This window comes from Taeniopygia guttata, chromosome 2 (assembly GCF_048771995.1).
Source record: "Taeniopygia guttata chromosome 2, bTaeGut7.mat, whole genome shotgun sequence".
NCBI classification, from domain to species: Eukaryota; Metazoa; Chordata; class Aves; order Passeriformes; family Estrildidae; genus Taeniopygia; species Taeniopygia guttata.
Window position 1 is genome coordinate 90,698,178 of NC_133026.1, and position 20,789 is coordinate 90,718,966.

Sequence of the window (20,789 nt, forward strand, 5' to 3'; positions counted from 1 at the left end):
ATAGAACTAGCAGCAGCAGTCACTGATACATGTTTTCAACCAGGGTGCTTCACAAGGGGACCTGAGTGTGTGTCTGGATTTAGAGATGTGTTTAAATGAGATGCTTCTCCTTGCTTGTTGGGAGTGTAGGGAGATGGAGACTTCTTCAAGACCCATCTCCTTGTAGAAAAGTTGCTTTATGCTTTCCTAAGGCTGTGTTACAAGCTGATTATATTCAAGCTTTTCTTTGCATCACTGATAATTCTAATTTCTCATATATTATAAATTCAGTTTTGTGTAGCTTCAATCTGACTTACACAGTTCAATGTGTTTTCTTTAGCAGAACTGGAATGGCCATTGTACTTTGCTTATGCTGAGCTTGGTGACCCACAGATTCATGGGCCTGGTTTTTCCCCAGCTGTAACATAATCAGAAAGCAGCGGTGTGATAACTTCATGGCTTCATTTTACCCAGCTGCTTTTTTGTTTCTCTCCATTTTTGGTTGTGAAGTTGGTTTCTCGTGTTTGTGGGGAGAGTTTCTTGGCTTTTTGTTGTTGGGTTATTTTTTTTTTTTTCCCCAGTGGATTTTCTCTTTGTTCTTTGCATAGTAGTTGAAGAACTAAAACTCCACATAATAAGCAAGCTGTATATGAGCTTTCATGCCAGTAAATTTTTTTGCTTATTAAAAAATTAATCTGTCTCTTAAGCTTGTTTGACTTGGTACTGGATAGATTTCTTTTTTTGGTTTCATGGTTTCTCTCTCCTTCTTTTAATGCTATTCAAGGTCCACAGTGCAGCAACATCTCTGGCAGCAGATCTTCTAAAATACCATACAGATCATACGGTTCTCAAAGCATTAAAAATCACAGGAGTAGAAGGAAATCTTGAAGCTGTAGCAGAATATACTTGCAAGCTATCAGAGCAGAAAGAACAGCTTGTTGAGGTGAGATCACATCTGCTTTCATTGTATAGGGCACTTAGAAAATGAGTGACTGAATTTGCATCAGTCTGTTCTTTAGGATGGCTTTGGTCTGTGTTTTTGTAGTTTTATTTTATTTTCATAGTATGCTGCTGAATTTTGGATTGTTCTTGTCAGGGTCTGAGCCACAGATGTCACTGTGGCATGCAAATGTTGTAGAAGGGATTTATATTTGTGCCCAATGGATCTAGATTAAATCTCTATGTAGACATTTGGCCTAAAATAATAATTAAAAAAGCAAGCGTTAGCAATTGCTATTGCTAAAAAAAAGCAATTCAGCTTGCAGGTATACAAGAATGCTGGAGATCCACAGTTAAGTTTCTTAATGCAGTGAGTTTGATTTTGACAATCAGTCAAAAGGGCCACTGAAAATCTTCCTCCTTTGTTAAAAGCAATATGTGTAGGGGATGTCAACCACATGTACCTTGTTGCTGTCTCTCTCACAGGTGAGCAGAGGCACCTATGCCAGCAGGAGGCATATAAATATAGATCACTTTGATCTGAAATTTGGTGATGCCAGCAGCTGTACTTGTATGGTATCCAATACTCATTTCAAAAGAATTATTATATACAGGGCTTGAGGATTCCTCCCAGAACTAAGAATATGCAGAAGCAACACCCTTGAACTTCGAGGACTTGGAAGAACAATGCTTTGAATTTTTAATTTCAATTTAATGTCTGTTTGATCTGTGGCTATTTAGTGTTCTAGTGACACATTAATTTTTTTTTTCCAGGCATAACCAGAAGGTTAAATAGTGCTTGCGTGTGAGATCTTACATAATGTCTGATGATGGACAGTTCAATAAGTTGCATACGTGCTGTCTCTGTCTTAAAAATTCCTTTTGATCTGAAAACTTCCATGTTCCTTTTCAACCCAAAGCTCACTCTTAATCTTTGTAAAAAAAAAAAAGATTAAGGAAACAGTATTACTTCCCTAAATTAATTTGACATTGATTTGCTCAAAGATAATTTAGTCCATTGGATGATGAAAGCCTAAATTTTCCACATGGTTGCTTATTGCTGAATACGCATGTTCTGCTAAAGCTATTTATTCTACAGTCTTTCCAAGTTCTATATGTGTGTGTCTATTTTAAGTTTTATTCGGTCATAAATACGTGAAATTGTTTTTGTTTTACTTTAATTTACTTTAATTTACTTTTAATTTACTTAATTTACTTTAATTTAATTTATTAAGACTTCCCTTTCTCTCAGTGGTTTTCCAGACTTATCAAGTCAGGATTTAGCCCCATTTTTATTGTTAATTCTCCCTGAGAAGCACCCAGCTGTGCAGTCCCCAGTATATATTTGAAAGGACACCTTTTCTCACTACTAATAAATGCACTTTTTTTACAATTCTTTTAATGTTTTTTTTTAAATAATTCAGATGTGTCGCTTACTAAGGCATGTTTCTGGAACTGAGCCCCTTGAGATAACTTGCATACATGCAGAGGATACCTTTCAGGTCACTGGCCCACAGGTATGTTCAGCTTTTAACTGGCCTCTTCTACTACACATAAATCAATAAAAATTACTTGTCTGAATTTTTAAGAGACCTAATTTTTACCTGTTCAAAGCATTCATTTCTAAGCAAGAATTTTGCTCTAATGCTGTGTGGTAGCTAAAAGAACACACAAGAAAGATCATCAAGCCTGCAACTGTCAGATGAATACACTACAAAGACATAATAGTAGCAGTTTAATTTTGTGTTTTGCCTGGGGAGGCATTTGTGAATTCATGTAGAACACTATGTACCAGGACTTGCAGTAGCAAATGCTTTGTTCTTTGTCCAGATAATTTCTGCTGCAGAAACCCTGGCATTACATCCATCTAGCAAGATTGCAAAAGAAAATCTTGAGGTGTTCTGCGAGGCCTGGGAGTCTCAACTGAGTGACATGTCTCTGTTGTTAAGAGAAATCAACGATGTGTTTGAAGGAAGAAGAGGTAAGAAAGCTGTGTGGAAATAGAAAAATGTTACTTCAAATGTAAGAAATTTTAAGTGTGATTTAGGAAATTCTGTTTTCTTAAGAGTGGAGTGCAGTAAACGGTTCCACATCCTGTGGGATCTAGGTTGTAATACACAAATATGTTTGGTTTGTTTAGATGTCACATCAGGCTGCTTATTGGATTTTTTCAAATAAAAGCAACCCAGTATTTAAAGGCCTGATTTACATAATATTAGTGATTTAATTTTCTGCACTGGGATTAGTTCTAGCAAAATCAAATGCAACTGTTCAGAGGACACAAAAGTGTTTGACACAGCTCTTTGCCAGCAGTGTCCAAATACAAGGGGTATAGGACTTTCACCCACCCCTCTTTTTTTGGCTTGGACATATCATCAATTCATGACAGTCAAGATACATCTTGAATTGTGACATGTTTATTTAATGTCCTGTATTTGTGGAAAATACATACATACACATATATATTCTCTACTGTCAGCTTGCCTTGTATTCACTTCATAATGTAGTGAATGTAGTTATTTGATTTTTAAACTGCTGTCCTTTCTCCTGGATGGAATTTCTGACGACTCTGCACAATCTTGGGATATTTTCTCTGGTTGGTAAGTTTATTGGTATTTGTACAACATGTAGAAGAAAAGCTTGGATTCTTAAGGAAAAAAATTATGTGTCTATTTTAGCATAGGGTAATTTACCTTTAAAATGAAGGTACTTTGGTTTTCATTTTTATACATGTAATTTTCTTTCAGATTATGTCTTTAGTGTAGCCTGTCATGCTCTTATAGCTACTTGTTTGTTTCAGTCTTTAAGGTATAATTGCATACAGATAGAATGTAATATATAGTAATACTGAATGTCTTGTATTTTTAAGAAAATTGCTCAGGTTCAAAAGCTTAGATTTAGCTAAATATGGGCGCTTAATCTTTTGTATCTAAGATACAGAAAATGTAAATCCTTATTCAGGTTAGATAACACTTTATCAATGATACAGTACTTCATCTTGCTATTGAGACCTCTTTTCATTTTCAGACTTTATTTTGTAGTTTAAATTTCTGTTCTTGATTTTTTGTGTAAGCAGTTCTTTACTGTCAGCATTTTGAGCAGAGTAGCAACCAGTCATGGGGTGTAATATCTTAAATTGTTCCTTCTGGTTGGTGAATGAGTGTATGCCTGAGCCTCAAGACTTGTAAAAAGAAAACATATGTTGAAATTCTGAGGGGGTTTACAATAATTGTGTGTACTTCAGGTTATTGGCAGTTTGTGACTTTTGAGAAAAACGTGATTGTTATCCTAGCTGTTCTTCCACCTTGGTCTGAAATGCAATATAAATATGTGCAGCAATCAGAGAGCCTGTTTATGGGTCTTTTAACTTCCAGCAGATTTTTTGTTTGTTTGTTTTGGGAGCCAGGGTCAAACTTGCTTTCTCTAAAGATAATATTTTATAAAATGAAACTTAAATTATGCTATTTTGCTGTTGTTAATTTGTTAGAATAAATTTGGAATCTTTAGGGCTGATAATGCAATATGTGATTTTTTTCATATTCATACAATGATCTAGCAAGGTTGAATGATAACCTTTTTTTATATTTATATCTATCTGTGTGTGTGTGCATACATATATATATATAGATATTACTGTATTTAAAAATAATAGGATGAGAATCCTGCAACCACAGCAAAGCATATCCTTGGCTCTCCAAACAAATTGTTCTTGATGTCAGATGCCCAGCCTCATCTGTAGTTAATAACTTTCTCTTGGAGCTGCTGATGGCAGATAACACATTTTCCATAAGTGGTATTTTCCACTTTCTTTAAAGCATAATTTCACAAGGGCAATCCAATGTCCTTGCTTGAAGGAGGGAAAGGAGAATGGGCAGGTGTTGCTGAGCAGGTTAGAGGCCATCATAAGTGATGCAGTGAAGATTTCTCTTGTTTGGCATAACCACACAAGAGCATTCTTGTTAGTGTCTCTCATTTCCTCAGTCTCTCTTTCAGCATAAGGTGCTCTGATACCACCTCTGGTAAGATACTGAGCATTGCCTGTGTTCTCTCTGTGGCCTTGGGTGCGTTAGATCTTGTATTGCCAAAACACTGTTAAGAAATCTCCATTTTCCTTGTCACATGGCCCAGCCTAGTTAGAGACTTTCCTTTGAATCTAGATTGTTTCACAGTACCCACCAATTATGTCCTTAGACAATTATGTCTAAGGACATAATTGGTGGGTCTTCTACAAAGTTTTCTACAAAGTTTTCCTCTCTATTGTGGGCTAATCTGGTTTTGTTTGTTTATTTTCTCTTGTTGGACTTCAGAGTGATCTTGTAATTAAAAAAAAAAAAAAAGGGGAGGGGAAAAAAATCTCACCCAAATACCCTGACCTTTTTTTCTACCAGAAAATACTCTGAAGTTACTTTGCCACTTCCAACATTTTTCTTCTCCAAGAAAACACAACTGGTGACCCAGTGAATAAATGAAATGAACATACTTACTTGCTAAAAGATTATAGGAATGGCATTCACAAACCTTTTGCCTCCAAACACAAAGTTTCATAATATTTGATAAGGCTTTATTCTTCTTGTAATTCATGACACTTGTCTTAATGTTGAGGTTGGTAAAAGTGACTTTATTTTACAGACTAAAATGTATCAAGTGCTTTATTCATAGTAAAATTGTGACTGTATGTAAGAAGAGATAGAATTACAGTAAGAGGTATATTTTTTTTTCTTCTCAGTTTAAAAACTTGTATTTTTGTACTACCAATTTAAATGTTTGGCTTTGTTAGAGAGTTCAGAATACAGGTTAAGATGCAAAAATTGAATGGTGACTAAATGTGCTGGACACATCAAATAAAAGAAGCATTTTTCTGATTACACTAGATTCACATTGTTTATACTCATTTCTTTATTTTCATGAGCAGTTGCATAGCTCCTTATCCAGTGGTTTTTTTCATAATGTAAAATGAGGTATTTCTCATGCTGTGGTTCCAAATGCACATGGGAGGAGCTGGATTCAGCTTGAAAGTGAAGAAATATTTTACTCAATTTTAGTGAAATTATACCAGAACATGCCCAAATTGAAAAGGGCTTCTCTAGGGTAGCAGGATTCACAGGCACGACAGGATGGGGGAGGTTGGTGAGCACACCACAGCCCAGTAACCCTTATTTGTATTTTGGAAATATTCCTGTGCTGTGCAGAACTGTACAGCAAGGTAGAGTTGTCCTTCTTTTGCTCAATCCTAAAACACTTTTTAATCCAGTCGTGAGGTGGCCCCTTCTCCACAATGTTGGTGTATCCAGGCTTGGGATGAGGAGGGTGACAGGCTCCTCAAGAGGGTTCCTCCTGCCAGCCATGGGAAGTTTGATTCTTCCCACAGAGGCATTGTTTGGTTCATTTCCATTTGATGCTTAACTCTGAGGCTCTTGCACTTTGAGATGAACCACCTGACAAAAGTACCTTTCATCAATCCAGACTGCTGGATGACAGCCAATCTCTTTTTTTCTAATGTGTTGGTTTGAACATGGTGGAGAAGAATGTAAATAAATAATCTTCTTATTTGCTGCCTTGTAACTGGGGTAAGAAGTGAGATAATGGTTTCTGAAGATAACATACTTCTCTGCCCTCCTCTTTTGTTTTGCCCACTTGATTTGAGAGGAGTTGAATGACCATGAGATTTCTGAATGGCTGTAGGTGGTGTATAGGTGATACAGATCAGAATTAGGAAGCTCAAATTCTAGGAAGAAGACTGAAGCAGGCATGCTGCCATACTCTCAGAGAAGAAGTGGCATCAAAAGTGGGAGTTAAAAGTTTATGGGAGTATTATGGAGGGAAAATCAGGAGTGGAACTAGTAGAAAGCAGAAAATTGGAAGACATAGAATGAAATAATGAAAATTAATTTTAAGTGAAAAAAATTTAAAAAGGAAAAACATGTTTCAGAAAACACATTAGGAAAAACAAAGGCAGAGTAAAATAAAATGAAGACCATCATGTGGTCTTGATGTCAAGCCTCTTGATATAATAGCAAAGATCTACACACAAACTAAGGAAATTAAATACCTAAAATTATATATGTATATTCTGTTAAAGGAATCAAATAAAAGTCCTGTGATTACACTGATGCAATTAAGTGTTTTCTGATTAGGTAGGATTATCTCTGACCTGAGTTGATCTGCTCCTTTGAAAGGTCTGGTATCTATGGGGCCAGTGAAATATGTTTTTTGTGTGCATATTTTGTGATCTTTAGGGTTTTTTTAAAATGTTCCAATAAATAAATAGTTAGATCTTTCTTCTTTTTGAATATAGTGAGCAAAGAAACCTTGCTAAGCCAAATAATGGGAATTACTAGAAGAGCAAAAGCAATTTTTATTTTCTTACTTCTGTTTGCTATCACTTTCCATTTGGTTTCTGTAATTCTGAATGCTTGCCTTGTGTGTGCAAGTACTGTGTCATTGCAGTGAACATTTTTATTCCATTTGTTATGTCAAAGCTTTCTGTGTTTGAACTTTTTAACAAGACACAACAAGTTTTTACATAGCTCCAAGGAGATCTTTTATGTTGCAGCATTTAAAATTGAAAGTTCACTTTTGTTCTTGGTATGTCTTACATGCCCTTTAGCTGATGTTTTGATGTATAGGATGTTGTAAATGACTTCTCGTAATTTGTATCGGTCTTTAGGGAGAAATCTTGCTTGGATACATGTTTGGGCAATTAATAGCTGAATAATACTGCATTCTGAAAAAAAAAAAAAGACTATGCAGCTTGTACCGTGTTAACTCATTCATCTTTTGCAAAACTGCATAGGGGAAGGAGAAAGTGATCTTAGAAAAGAAGGTTCCTTTTTTCATATTTTTCAAGAGGGTTGAAGGACACTTGTTGGCATCCTAAAACTGTAGGAGTCAGTTGCCTAGATACAGAGATTATGATCTTCCTGTTGTGTCAGGAGAAAAAGAGCATGCATTCAAAAAGTCCTGAATGCACAAAAGAACTGTCTTCTGAGGACTCAGAATGGAATTTCTCTAGGAGTTGATACAAGAGGAGGAATTAGCAATTGTAGAGGTGTCTGTTGGTTGTCCTTTGCTGCAATGCATCATCTCTATTTAAACCTGTACTGACATCCATTGTAGTAGCCCTTGGGTTTTAGTTGGTGGGTTTTTTTTGATTGTTTCTGGGGTTTTTGGTAATACCAAAATGTCTTACTAGCTCTTAAGGTTTTTACTTATTTTAATTTGGTTTAGCAGACTTTCCTCTCCTGAATCTATTGTAATAAATGCAAGTCTTCATAGACTATTATTTCTTCTGGAAATTGAAACTCTAATTTTAGGCTGTTAGCAGAGGCAGTGTTTCTTCTTGAAAATAAAGTCGTCTTATCAACTTTTAGGTAACACCCAAAAAGGATTTTTTCTTTCTTAATTTGTTTTGCTCAGACTTGGAATATTGTAGGCTCCTGGCTATACAAGAAACAATTCAGTAAGTGTGTAAAATGCTGTAGAACTTCCCTCTTCATAAAATACAGCACACATGGGATACTATAGTACAGTACAACATGAGAGTTTTATTTTCATTACTTAGGAAAACCTGCCTAGGTATTTCTCACTAGTGGCACTGTCTACTCCAAATTTCAGACCATTTAACTCATGGCAAGAAAAGCCATACACGGAGCTACAGTTTTATGTTCTATATTTTGTGATAAAATGAGTGTGTGTAGCTGGTGAGTCATTGGAGAAGGTTGCATTACTTCCTTGTGAAATACATGCAGGGGGCTGGAAATACTACTGAGGGAAATGTTCAGAGAAGCTTTCTTAATTGCCAGTTGCTAAAATCTGAGTAGTACAGAGCTCTTGGCTTGTCTCTGAAAGCATGAGACAGAGGATCTTCTGCAATATTCAGAGAGGAGGAATTAGAGGTAAGTAATTTGCTTTTATAGTACTGCAGTTTAAAGAAGGATGAAGGCATTTGACCCCACTGATTAAAATCTGTATATAAATTTTGGTATAAACCTGTGTGTTCTTTATAGGAGAGAAGCGTGTCTACCTATCACTGCCCAGACCAGGGGTAAGTTGCTTTTGGGTTTGTTGTGTTTACTTGGCATCTGCTGTTCTCTGACTTCTTTCCCTGTCACAACTTGATAGGGACATAACAATATCTTGGTAACATGCATCCTGACTGGATGGTTGACAGTAAAATATCAAAATTTGTCAATTTATTAAGTGAATAATAAGCAGACTGAATATAAATGTAACTAGTTATGTTATATGCTTTAATCACTTTGATTGTACATAAACTTTAACTCCTGTTTATTAATTTTTACCACATACTCTACTTTCATGCTATATACTTAAAAAGTGCATTGTTGCTATTAAAACAGTAGGAATATGCTTCAATATACTGAAAATTAAAAGAAAAAATAAATCATACTACAAAGACAACATTGTAGCCTGAGTTAACCTATTTGGAACAAGGATTCATGTTTGAGCCTGTTGTAGCCTCTTTAAATAATGGGTTGTTGTTTCTTTCTTTGATCTTAAGTGTGTTTAATGTAGAGAAAAAAGTTACACCAAATACCCAGTTTTTAGGTGTGAGGTATTTAATATCTTTAGCTGATTATAATTGATATTACACTGTTTCTGAGATCATCTCTGTGTTAGAAAGCCTCCTAAATCTTATTGGGTTATGTAATCATTTGATTCACTTGGCTGTGAACTGAATCTTTCCCTGGGTAGGAAAAAGGGAAAGAATGGTCTCAAAAGGTGCAGTAAGCTCTGGCTTGTTTCTTTCTCTCCTTGCTTTCTTTCCTTAACCTGTAGGGGAATTTGGGTTTGAAATGGTCCTCTGTCTCCATGTCTTCTGTTGTGCAATTCTACAGCTTCAAACACATTACAACATCTGACCTTAATAAAAAGAGAAAGCTTTATAAATCAAATATTTATAAAAAAGTTTATAAAGCCAATCTGCAGATTTAAATAGAATATGTCAGGCTGCATGAGCATGGGTGAATATCACAGTTACAGAACTAAATATTGAAACTTTGGATAGGGTTTCTGTCCCTGACCCCTTTGACTAAGACACATAGCTTCTGGATGTCATAATTTAGAGATTAAATGTTTGAAGTCAGAGTCCCAATTATGGATTCATATGTTTTTAAAAATAATTCAATAAAATTTTTGTGGCCAGTATTTAAACAGTTCTGCTTTGTTATTATTTGAAAGGTTGCTGCCTCCTTTTTGAGTTTTGCAAGATACTTAGCATTGTGGGGAGTTACAAATGCACAGTTTGAAAGTAGACAAGAAATGTAGATTGCATCCACAGCACACCAGAGTTTCTTCACAGAGTAATTTCTTTGCCTGGCTGATGCTCTGAGCTTTGGGACTGCCTCTCTTTGCAGTGCTGTTCCTTTCAGCAGAGCCTCTCCTCCCCCTACTACCACCACAGATTCTGCTGTGCCTGGCTGACACCCACGCTGTCCCTGCACAGAGGCCACACTGTTCCTGCCAATCTAATTAGATCACATATTTTGTTACATCTGTTTAATTGCCACTGTGCTGTTTGCTGGTCATAAGTGGCACCCTAGACCATGCTGTAGATGAGGACCAGAGCAGCAGTGATGATTCATGTGTATACTTAAAGCATATAGTTAAAATGTTGAATAATATTTTAAAAGCAGAATAACGTATCTACTGATCTGACTTGGAACAATTTTACTATTCAAACAATGCAAGGGGAACACAAGAGTGGGGAAAACTGCAAAAACATTCTGAGTTTTCTTTAGTTAATTGTGAATGGAAAAAGTTACTTCTTGTAACCAGTGCGGCTTTTCTTGAACACCCTTCACTCTTCAGCCTAAATATTTGCCATACCTTCTGGACCAAAGTTTGTGTTTACAAACAAATGTAGATTGGTTTTATCTTCCCTTCTTTTAAGACGCTGCCTTGAAAACACCATTTCTGAAATTGCATTTCTAATATGCAGTATAGTCAGATCACAATTAGGAGTTCAGTCCTTTGTGCTAAATATTTCTATATGAGATCAGCATTTCTAATACATAGGCAGAATTCTGGTGTCTAATCTGGGTGGACATTCATAAGAGTCAGAATATTTAAACATTTTTGGCTAGGAAAAGAGAAATGGCAGAAAGTTAAACTGAGCACTAAATTGCACTAGGAACTTCAGTATGAGTACTTTTACTCAGATTCTTGAAGTGAGAAATGGAAATGGGACCAGAATCTCATTTCTGATGCTGTTCACAATGAACAGTGTTGTTTCTTGTGTTTGTTTTTGTTTGGTTTTTTTTTTTTCCTGCATGCATTACTGAACCTAATTTGCCCAAGTACTCCCACTAATGAATAACAGCAAGTTTTTTTTAAGAGTTTTTCAGAATCTCAGGCAAGGCCCTCAGTTGGACGCTGAGATTATCCAGCTTCCTCCTGTGCCTCACACCTCTCCAAGTTATGACACCAATTTTACTCCTCTGTAGTCCAGTGGTTTCTGAATGTGGACTGTGCCTCCCACATCTGGTGGTCTTGCTGGCTTTGCACAGTGACAGCACCAGCAAATGAAATTAAAGCCAAGAATAGCAAATAATTATGAAATAAATTATGAATTACTGCCACTAATTATTGCTTAATATGAGCAAATATTTGGCTTGCAGCCAGACATATTTTGGATAGTTCATGACTCAAAAAAAAAAAAAAAGGAAAACCATGAAAAGATGAGTGTCAGTATTTGCTTACAGCTGCTTCTCCAGAGTGACACAGAATAATGGGCTGCCTCCTCACACCAGCATTCATATGGGTTGTAGCCTACATCATTGTGCTGTTAGCCAAATCAGCATCCCTGTTATATCAGTACCATCAATGATAGAAAAATCAGTGCAGGAATACTTGCTTAAGACTGTTTAGTCCTGAATATTATTGAGGATTTACAGGGTAAAGGGAAGAGACTGTACTGTATTAGGAAGTGGAGCCTGAGAACTGTGGAAGAAGTCTTTTGCTTGCAATTTCAGGGCATCTGCACCTGCCATTTCAGGACAGACAGATCAGAACAGGTTCTCAGTTTCTGCTGAGATGTTTTTTTGAACCTCTGGAACTCTACTGCAAAGTCTTTCTCTGAATATAGAGCTGCCTCTTTAAGATTTGCTAGTAAAATGATTACCAATTCCTTTTATTTAAAAATATCATTTTTTGTTTGAAACAGAAGCATAATGCAAATCTGAAAGCATTAAAGCCAGTCAAACTAGATACTGAGGTAAGATGCCATCATTTTAGTAAAAAAAAACTCCCTTCATATTTTTATCTCATCTGCAGAATGTGTTTTTAAGTGCCATAAATATGATTACCATTTACAGGAACAGGCAAAAATTGCAAAACTTGGATTAGAATTGCATCTACTTACATCTGATGTGGATTCTGAGACAGAGAAGTGGGAGGATCAGGAGAATGAGATTGTGCAACATGGGCAAGGCATGTCAAGTATGGCCTACTCCATGTATTTATTTACCAGGTAATTACACTGCATGTGGAAAACTTTGGTGGGGAAAAGAGCATTAACAGTGTTCATAAGAAAGAAAAAAAATTCATTTTCAGAGCATAATAATTAGGACCCATTTAGAAAGAATTTGATTCTGTCTGTAGGCTTTACACATTTTTGTAAATTTCTAAGCTGTTTAAAAAAAACCTGATTTTAAACTTCCCTTTATTTTTAAAGGGCTAAACACCTGTTTCATTGGAAGGCATCTATTTAAATGTCTCTTTGGTATGGAAAACATTTTAAGAAGTATGTTTTTAAATACTTTGAAAATTAAGGGAATTAAAGCACAAGTATATACCTGTAGATGAGATACAACTGTAGATGAGAATTACTGATCCTTGTACTGAAAAGAGTTTATCTGAAATTTATCTGTGCAATGTCAGCTTTCTTACTTGAAGAATTTAGGTCTGCTTGAGGTTTTAAACCAGAGTTAAGATTTTTTTTTTGTTACCTACTACTCCAGTAATAATCAGTATGCCAGAGATGTGCATTTCTAGTCTTGTTCAGCTTATGAAAACTGAGCCATTGTTAATTCCCCAACAGTGCTGTAGCTACTGAGGTGTTTGTGTAATATTTTAAATGCAGTTCCTGTAGATAGTTATTGTTGTGCCTAGTATCTTCTGAAAGACTGATATTTACAGTTCACTGGTGTGAACTGCAAAATGTTCAGTGGTGACACTATAATTTTTGTAAGTAGCAAGAAAAATAATCTGCAGTCTATATATGGCATATCTTCCGCTCTTGTTATTTTCCACAGAGGAGAAGGACTTCTGAAAACTACTCAAGATTTATTTCATCAGGCAGAGGTAATGTATTTTTAACAAAATAGGACATAGACTCTCTGAGTGAAGCCAAACAGGAACTTCAGTGTCTGATTCCTTACACATAAGTACAGTGTACTGTGAATTGACTGGCAGCTGTAGATTTTGAGCAGCCTAACCCTGATACATATTCTGAAAGTGAACTTCCCAGTGTTCCAGTATTAGCTTCAGACAGAATCATTACACTGATAGATTCCAGATAGGAGGAGGGATAGCAAACTAGTATTATGGCAAATACAGTGGACTTCAACACATCTGTAGTATTTGTTGTGTCACTGAGCTCAGTCCTTCGTAGTGTTAACAGATACTAAATCCTAGTCTGAGCAGCAGGATTTGCATGAAAAATAAAGAAGTAAAAACTTGCATAATGCAAACAGAAGGGTCCAAATGAAATCATGTGGGATGCTATTTCCAGGATAATACCTGTGTGTGACTGGTTATCTTTGAAAGGACAATAAACAAACAGGGAGGTGTCATCACAAAACTTTGTGAGCTGCCACAGTGCAATAAATAATTGCAAGTTGGGTGTTTTGTTATATGTAAAGGGAAAACCTTTAAACTCTGCTTATGAGTGAGGATGGCAGTTTGTAGTGTAGCTTGTTATTTCAGAAGTCACTGCAAACTGCTGACTTGTGAATTATAGACTTATACCATTATTACAAGTATTTCCTGCTACCTTTTTACTTAAAAGCACATGATTAAACAAGGAGGTAAAAAGCCTTTTTGTTGTGATTCATTTTGTTACATGCTTTCTCCTACTTTCAGATTTTTGCCACAGAGGGCACAAAGCTTGCTTCAGCTCTTCATGCTCTTTCTGATCAGGTGATGTATCTTATGACATCAATGATACTGCTTAGAAGTTGCTTCTCCCTTAATTTGATGTTGGAGTCCTTAACACAGAGTTATTTTGTCTTCCTGGATGACATACCAGGTACGTGATGATGACAAGCCTTTGCTTCTGTTGGAGGCTGAAAAACTCATCTCTCTGTGTAAGCAGCTCCAGGCAACAGCTAAAGCTTCTGCTCAGGGTAAAAGTGCTACATTTACAAAGGTAAGGTAAAAAATTATATATATTTCTCAAAGTAACACCTAACTTGTTTTGAAATAAAGTAATTTACTAATTTATGCTCCAGATAAAATATGGAACTAGGCTGCAGTAGTACTGTAATCCACTAGAATTCCATTCAGATAAACAGGAACTGTAATTAAATGTACCTCAATATGGACTTCAGGGATCAAAATTTTAATGAAGGTAATATGTATTTCCACCACTGTAAAATTACTGTTACTGATGCTTAACATAAATGTAACAAATTCCAAAGCCCCAGCTCCACTACTGAAACACATTTGCTTCTCAGTAGGTAGCATCTACCCTGGACTGCATAGATTTTTTTTCTGATACTCATATTTGCTATAAATAACTACATAGACAGCTGCCATGAAAGTTTCATCACTGTTAACACAAGAAGTAGATCTGCAAACATCAGAGGGGATCAGTATCCCTGAGCCAGCAGTGATCAGTGTGAGCAAGACCATTTCCATGCAGCTGGATATTTGTTTCCAGTTGGCTGTGGAAAAGGTGTTTCAGTTTTACAGCAGGGTGTGAAACTGGCTAAAGCATACAAGCCACTCGGAACCAAACCTTGGGGTTACTGCATGGTTTGTTTTACACGCTCTAAATTAAATGGGAACTCCAGTCTGTTTATACACTGATGTATTGGTACATACCAGTAACAGGTTCTCAAATTAATGTCTGAGGGCTCAGATTTGTGACCTATGCTGAGTGTTAAGATTTAAGATAACTTTTAGTGTAACACTGAACTAAAGCTTAGGTGATGCATGACTCTAAATCATGCTGGCAAGACATAAAACAAAATGAAAACCACGAAGAATTGTGATGATCCATGCTCAGATCGTAAGAGCTCCTTTCCAAGAGACTTCTGTTACTTTTTAATATATTAGTAGTAGTTCATTCTCTTGGGATGTGTCTGTTCAATTTGTGCTGAACAGAAGGGATGCTCTTGTTTTACATGTACTATATAGAGAAGTTTAAAAAAATGTAGGCAAACCCATTTGATTAGGAGGTATTTTAACAAGAAATGTATTACTTAACCCAGCTCAAAACAGATCATCTCATGCCAAAAACAACTGCCTACCACAAGTATTGAGTAAGAGGTATTACTCTACTATTAATTGTCTTGTTTAGGTTGATGCATGCATTCTGAAAACAAGGAATGTGATGACTCTGTTGTGTCAGCTTTTTCCACTTTGCTGCAAATTACTGAGAAAGGTGAGTACTAGCTTAATCTGCACTATTTAAAAGTTTTGGGTTGGTTGGTTGTTTTTTAGAAATCTTTCTTTTATACATACACAGAATAAAGCGGGAAATGGTTGTCTTAAGCCTGCTCCACCATGGAAAGAAGACAGAATACGAACTGGTACAAATGCGCGTATTCCAGAAAGAAGAGTGGAGACTTTTAGCATCAAGTCTTTGGAAAATCATGTAACAAACATGACATTTTTAGAGAGCAAGTAATCATAGCACTGAGAAATGCAGGAATTCCCATTTGAAAATAACACTTGCTGAAGTTTCAATACTGCTTTCATTTGTGGAAAGTCAAGCCAGGTTTATTTGATATAAAACTGTTGATCTTTGTCACATCTAATAGATGTCCCATTACTTAGCCATTAAAATACAAGCTAGTCTAAATGTTCTATATTTTTATAATGTGAATGCCTTTCTTATGCTCACTATTGATAGCAATTTTGTAATTAATGCTTCTGAATATCTTAGTGGATGTGTCAACCCAAAGATGCTGCTAACAGACATTTTACGTAAAGACCCCTGTGCTGCATACGCTGTATGTTACACTACTGTTGAAGTCTGTAAACTCATCTCTGGCCTATTTCAGTCTATGTATTTGATAAAGCAGAATCAGGAATATAGTCTGAAAGGCTGTGGCCTGAAGCACTGAAATGTTACCTTAGTTACAAGTTATACCTGCAATGAAGTAGTCCTAGGAAAAAAAAAAGCCCTCTTTCAATAGATGCACCTCTGAATTTTAATCTTGACAAGATTTATCGCCATAAAAAGCGATTAATAGTCTTGACTCAAACCCTTTTTCTTTTACCCTATTTGTAGATGGCAGTTGTTGCTTTCTTTTTTATTAAAACTTACTGAGCAGAATTTGAGTTGCCTGTAGAACCACTGAAGTATTATGCAGACTTGACATTATGCCATTTATAATTGAAGAAAATAGATACTGATTATTACAAAATTCTGTACAAAGGGCATTATTTGACTTCAGGATACCATGAAAATACAACTTGGTGTGAAATACGTATTTTCAAGTTTATCTGCTCTTTGTACACAGGCTTTTGTTGCATTTTTATTTTCCATTCACCTGTGTCAAACTCCATATTGTATTAGTTTAGCTAAATGACATGATAGCTAAATGCTATGATTTTTTCTATATGTATTATGCTTGCATTACGCAGAAGCAAAGCTGATTGTGGAACGTAAATAATCTCCAACTTGTCATTCTGAGCTTATTTTAAAACCTGAATTAATAAGGAATTCAGAGAAATAGAAAAATTTTATATCAAGTTTTTACAGAAATTTTAATATACAAACTATTTGAACTGGTTTATTCTTTTACAAATCAAGGAGTTTAGTTCCACTTTTAAAAACTGGCATTGGGCCTTTCCCATACTATAAAACTCACAGTGTACAATAAACATCACTTATTTAGTATCAAACATAGATGGGAAGTGTAGATTTGATCTCATGAAGCAGAGCTGCGGCGTTTCATCAATACTTCCTCATACTCCTTCTGTGTTAGAAGTCCCTGAGTTATACTTTTGCTTTCTTCAAATTTGGGTAGAACCACTGCGATGTACCCCTCAGTTGATGGCTAAAAAGCAAGACTGAAGTTAGCAGTGAAATAAAAGCTGAAAAATAAAGAACAAGAAAGTGTCTTACCTTTTCTTGCAGAAGAGCAGGATTACTGAGGATGTTCTCATTCACTTCAATCAGCCGCCCTCGTATGCAACTGCAAAAGCGTTCAGATTCTGTAGATGTGTGTGGTATGGCAAGGCAAGGACAAAATGGGAAAAACCTTACCTGTAAATGGTGTATTCCTCTCCATCTGATGAAGATATCCTGCACAGAGGGGCAAGTTCTGTTAAAAACTGAGCTCCCTGCATTTGGAAAATAAACAAACATGTCTGTAGTTTTAATTGCACAGGACTTGTAAAAGTATTGCCATCAGCAGTGTCTGAAAGGGAAGAATGTGTGATAGTTATAGGTCATTCCCAGTTCCAGAGCTGTGCTTCCCTATAGAAGGGAAGATGCCAACTTAGTTATGTGCACAAATCAAATAAAAGCTTGTTACAAGCTTACAGATTTAGAAATAATTAATTTCTTGCAGACTAGCAAACTTGTATTCTTACGAGTTTGAAGTCAGGGGAGAGAGGAGACGAACAGCACCTTTGATTTTGGTGTTTGCTTACGTAAATGGCACCTTCAAAAACCCACCACACTGAACTGGCCCATCTACTATCTAGTCTCCAAATCCTTTACATCTTCTTGGAAATAAGTTTTTATTATTTCAGGGATGTTCGTGTCCCTCTGTACACTACCAAAAAAGCAAGTGTGTTTGAACAACACTGGAAACCACCAGTGCTGTAGGAGCACTGCAAGACCCTGGCTGGGACAGGCAGACAGGCACCTCTTGATGAAGTCGAAATTCTTCAAGTGAAGAGGGGCTGGTTTTAAATAAAATACAAAAGTAATCTGCTGGGTTTCTATCCAAGAAAGGACAGAAAGATCTCAGGCAGTGTGAGATTAAAATCAAAACTAAGGAAATCAAAAAGCCATACCCTTTTTGACTTTCCAGAGACTTTATTCTGAAGTCTGCTACAGTTTGCACTGATTTGGTAATTAATGTTTTTAATTGTTTTCCCACTTTGAAGAAGAGGGTGGGCTTCTGCCAAGGTGATGACACAGATTCTGAAAAAAAAAAAAAACCCCAAAAAAACACAGTTATTCCACTGTCGCTTTGTGCTCTAAGCAAGAACCACAACCTTCTCTGCCTATCTTATTTGACACCTTCCATACCAAACTGAACAAAAATGGCATTCTGTCCTAAAGCCACTCCCATGGAAAATGTTTCTTTTTGAGATACTGGACTGGACTGTCAAAAGCCCTACACTTCTTACTGAAGTAAAACCACTGCTTTTAAGTAAGCCAGTGCTGTAAGCCATCTATTGTACCCCATGAGAGCATGGTTGGTTCATTTCAGCCAGTAGCTGAAGTAGGTACTTGAGATAAAACAAGTAAAGCATGGTGTACTTCTGTCACAAAATGTAACACAAAACAGTGTTTCAACAGCTAAAGGCCCTTTGTGGTGAACAGCTGAGCAATCTTTCCATGACCTGGGCCTTAGTTAACCTGTTGCTTGCACTTCATTTTTCATTAAAGGAGGGTTATTTCTTACCATGACATGGGACAGTTTGAGATGAACCCAGCTGAAGAGACTAGGCCTGTCTGGCCTAGAACCACACCTAATGCACAAGCATGAACTTGCCAGTAAATGAAGAGAGTGGAAGCTCTTCTGTTTGGGAGTATAAAACCTACAGGAAGCACCAGAATCAAAACAAGAGTGACTGCAGAGAAAACCAGGGCACAGAACCTGTGGATGCTGTATCCATCTCCTCACAGTCCTGGGGAGTTCTGCTTGCGCAGCTCCCACAAGAGGGAGCTGGATCCTGGAGAACCCATCCAGCATGTCCTAGCAGCAAAGCTACTTCCTTCACCCCAGCCTCCTTCTAAGGGGAAGATGACAAATTATCTTTGAACTGTCACCTGACAGAGCTGAGACCTCGTAAAACAAAACATTCAAGAGACAACTTCACACTGCCTAGGAACAGCAAACTGAGCCACAGCCCCACACATAATAATGGTAAATACTTTACAGAACATCTGGCTAAGCTGCTGTGGAACCCAAGGGTCCTGATATTTCAGAATTCAAAGCAGCAGAACAGTCTTCACAGACAATTGAACAAATCAGTGGGATTTAAACTATTGTTTATACCAGACACCTGAGATTAGTAAACTTATATTTAGTATTCAGTACAAATGGAAGGGTGTCTACCTTGCTGTTACTGTCACACCTGTTATTTGAAGGTAGACTAGTTTCCCTTTTGAAAGAATTGAGGAATAACTGCAGGAAACAGCCACAGAGAAGCTCCAACTCCAAAGGCTGCAGTGAGGTGATGGTTCTGCCCTGTGCCACGCATGCCTTCCTTTTACTCTGAATTCCTAGAGCACCGGGAACACAAATACTGCCTCACCTTCCCTCAACCCATGAGCCACTGGCCCTGCCAGTTTTTGCGTGGACAGTAGTTAGGTTCTGTTCTCTCTGAGACTGAACACTCCAGAAATGCACCCAATGCCCTAATGGGCTGCAGCAGGGGGAGTAAGGTATGGAAGGAGACTCTACATCAGGTACAGGTCGATTTACTCCAAATAACTGGATATCCAGCTACATCCAAGCAGAAGCAAGACACTTTTCCTATCTTGCCTTCACCATCCATTAGTGCACAAATATACAAGAAAAAGCAATTAAGTTTTATCTAGAAAAAGATGAATGTTTGTTCAAACTGAAGGATTTCTAAATCAAGTTAAACAGACTCCTTCAAAATGTCATTAGGGAAAAGCCTTTTGGAACATTTCTCTTCTGCTACTGATGATCACAGAATCAATAAGGTTAGAAAAGTCCTCTGAGATCGAGTCCAGCCTACCACCGTGCCAACTACAGCATGGTACTGAGCACCACGTCCAGTCTTTCCATGAACACCCCTAGGGATGGTGGATAGGGCCCTTTCAGCAGGAGAGGGTGCAAGGGAGCGAGGGCAGCACCGCGGACACTGCTGGGCAGTACGAGGGGGTGTGGGGGCCGGCAGGGGGGAAGAGGCCAAGCCTCCTGTTTCTCACTGGAGCAGTAATTAAAGGACGGGGAGGCCGATTGTCCGGTGCTGTGTCCCAGGCCAGCCCTCCCGCATCCCGGCTGCTGCAGCCACCGCCGCTCCCTCCGGGCGCAGGGCGAGTGGGGCCGAGCGCAGCCCGCCTCGGCAGCCGCCGGCCACTCGCCTGTTGGAGTGCTGCAGCACGCAGAAGTCCTCGCACGGCCGCCCCTTCACGTCTGCAAGAAGGGCACAGAGAGGAGTCAGGGCCCCGCCGCCACCCCGGCCCGGCCCGGCCCGGCCCCGGCGGTACCTGGCTTGTACCAGCGGGTGAAGTAGCGCTCGGCGCCGCCCGGCCCCGCAGCCATGCCCGGCCCGGCCCGGCCCGGCCCGCCCCGGCGCGCAGCGATGACGGCGGGGGCGGCCCCGGCAGCGGCGGCCCCGCCCCGCCCGGGAAACCCTGAGGGAACACGGTGCGACCTCTTTGCACTACCTGGTTTTGGTTTGTTTTTTTTTATTTTCTCTCTAGGCTGTTACGTATTTCACCGTATCTGCATCACTGAGAAAAA

At 37.9% G+C, this 20,789-nt stretch overlaps 2 protein-coding genes across 3 annotated transcripts in view; one reads left to right on the forward strand and one right to left on the reverse strand.

The window, feature by feature from the left end:
• Positions 1 to 17,227, forward strand: part of CTNNAL1 (catenin alpha like 1) — a 59,378-nt gene extending 42,151 nt beyond the window's left edge. For both annotated transcript variants that reach the window (XM_030265826.4, XM_030265827.4), the window contains exons 9-19: positions 764 to 922; positions 2,343 to 2,435; positions 2,749 to 2,899; positions 8,925 to 8,962; positions 12,101 to 12,151; positions 12,252 to 12,406; positions 13,191 to 13,239; positions 14,020 to 14,076; positions 14,186 to 14,305; positions 15,461 to 15,544; positions 15,629 to 17,227. In XM_030265826.4, coding sequence (XP_030121686.4) covers positions 764 to 922; positions 2,343 to 2,435; positions 2,749 to 2,899; positions 8,925 to 8,962; positions 12,101 to 12,151; positions 12,252 to 12,406; positions 13,191 to 13,239; positions 14,020 to 14,076; positions 14,186 to 14,305; positions 15,461 to 15,544; positions 15,629 to 15,790 — 1,119 coding nt within the window. In that variant the 3' untranslated portion in view covers positions 15,791 to 17,227. The remainder of the gene's footprint in view (positions 1 to 763; positions 923 to 2,342; positions 2,436 to 2,748; positions 2,900 to 8,924; positions 8,963 to 12,100; positions 12,152 to 12,251; positions 12,407 to 13,190; positions 13,240 to 14,019; positions 14,077 to 14,185; positions 14,306 to 15,460; positions 15,545 to 15,628) is intronic.
• On the reverse strand, positions 16,850 to 20,674 carry ABITRAM (actin binding transcription modulator). Its single transcript, XM_002189516.7, has 6 exons — positions 20,534 to 20,674; positions 20,408 to 20,459; positions 18,136 to 18,265; positions 17,378 to 17,454; positions 17,237 to 17,306; positions 16,850 to 17,168 (listed from the first exon to the last, which is right to left on the reverse strand). The coding sequence occupies exons 1-6, from the start codon at positions 20,586 to 20,588 to the stop codon at positions 17,040 to 17,042; spliced, it is 513 nt and encodes a 170-aa protein (XP_002189552.5). The 5' UTR covers positions 20,589 to 20,674; the 3' UTR covers positions 16,850 to 17,039.
• Positions 20,675 to 20,789: the final 115 nt, after the last annotated feature.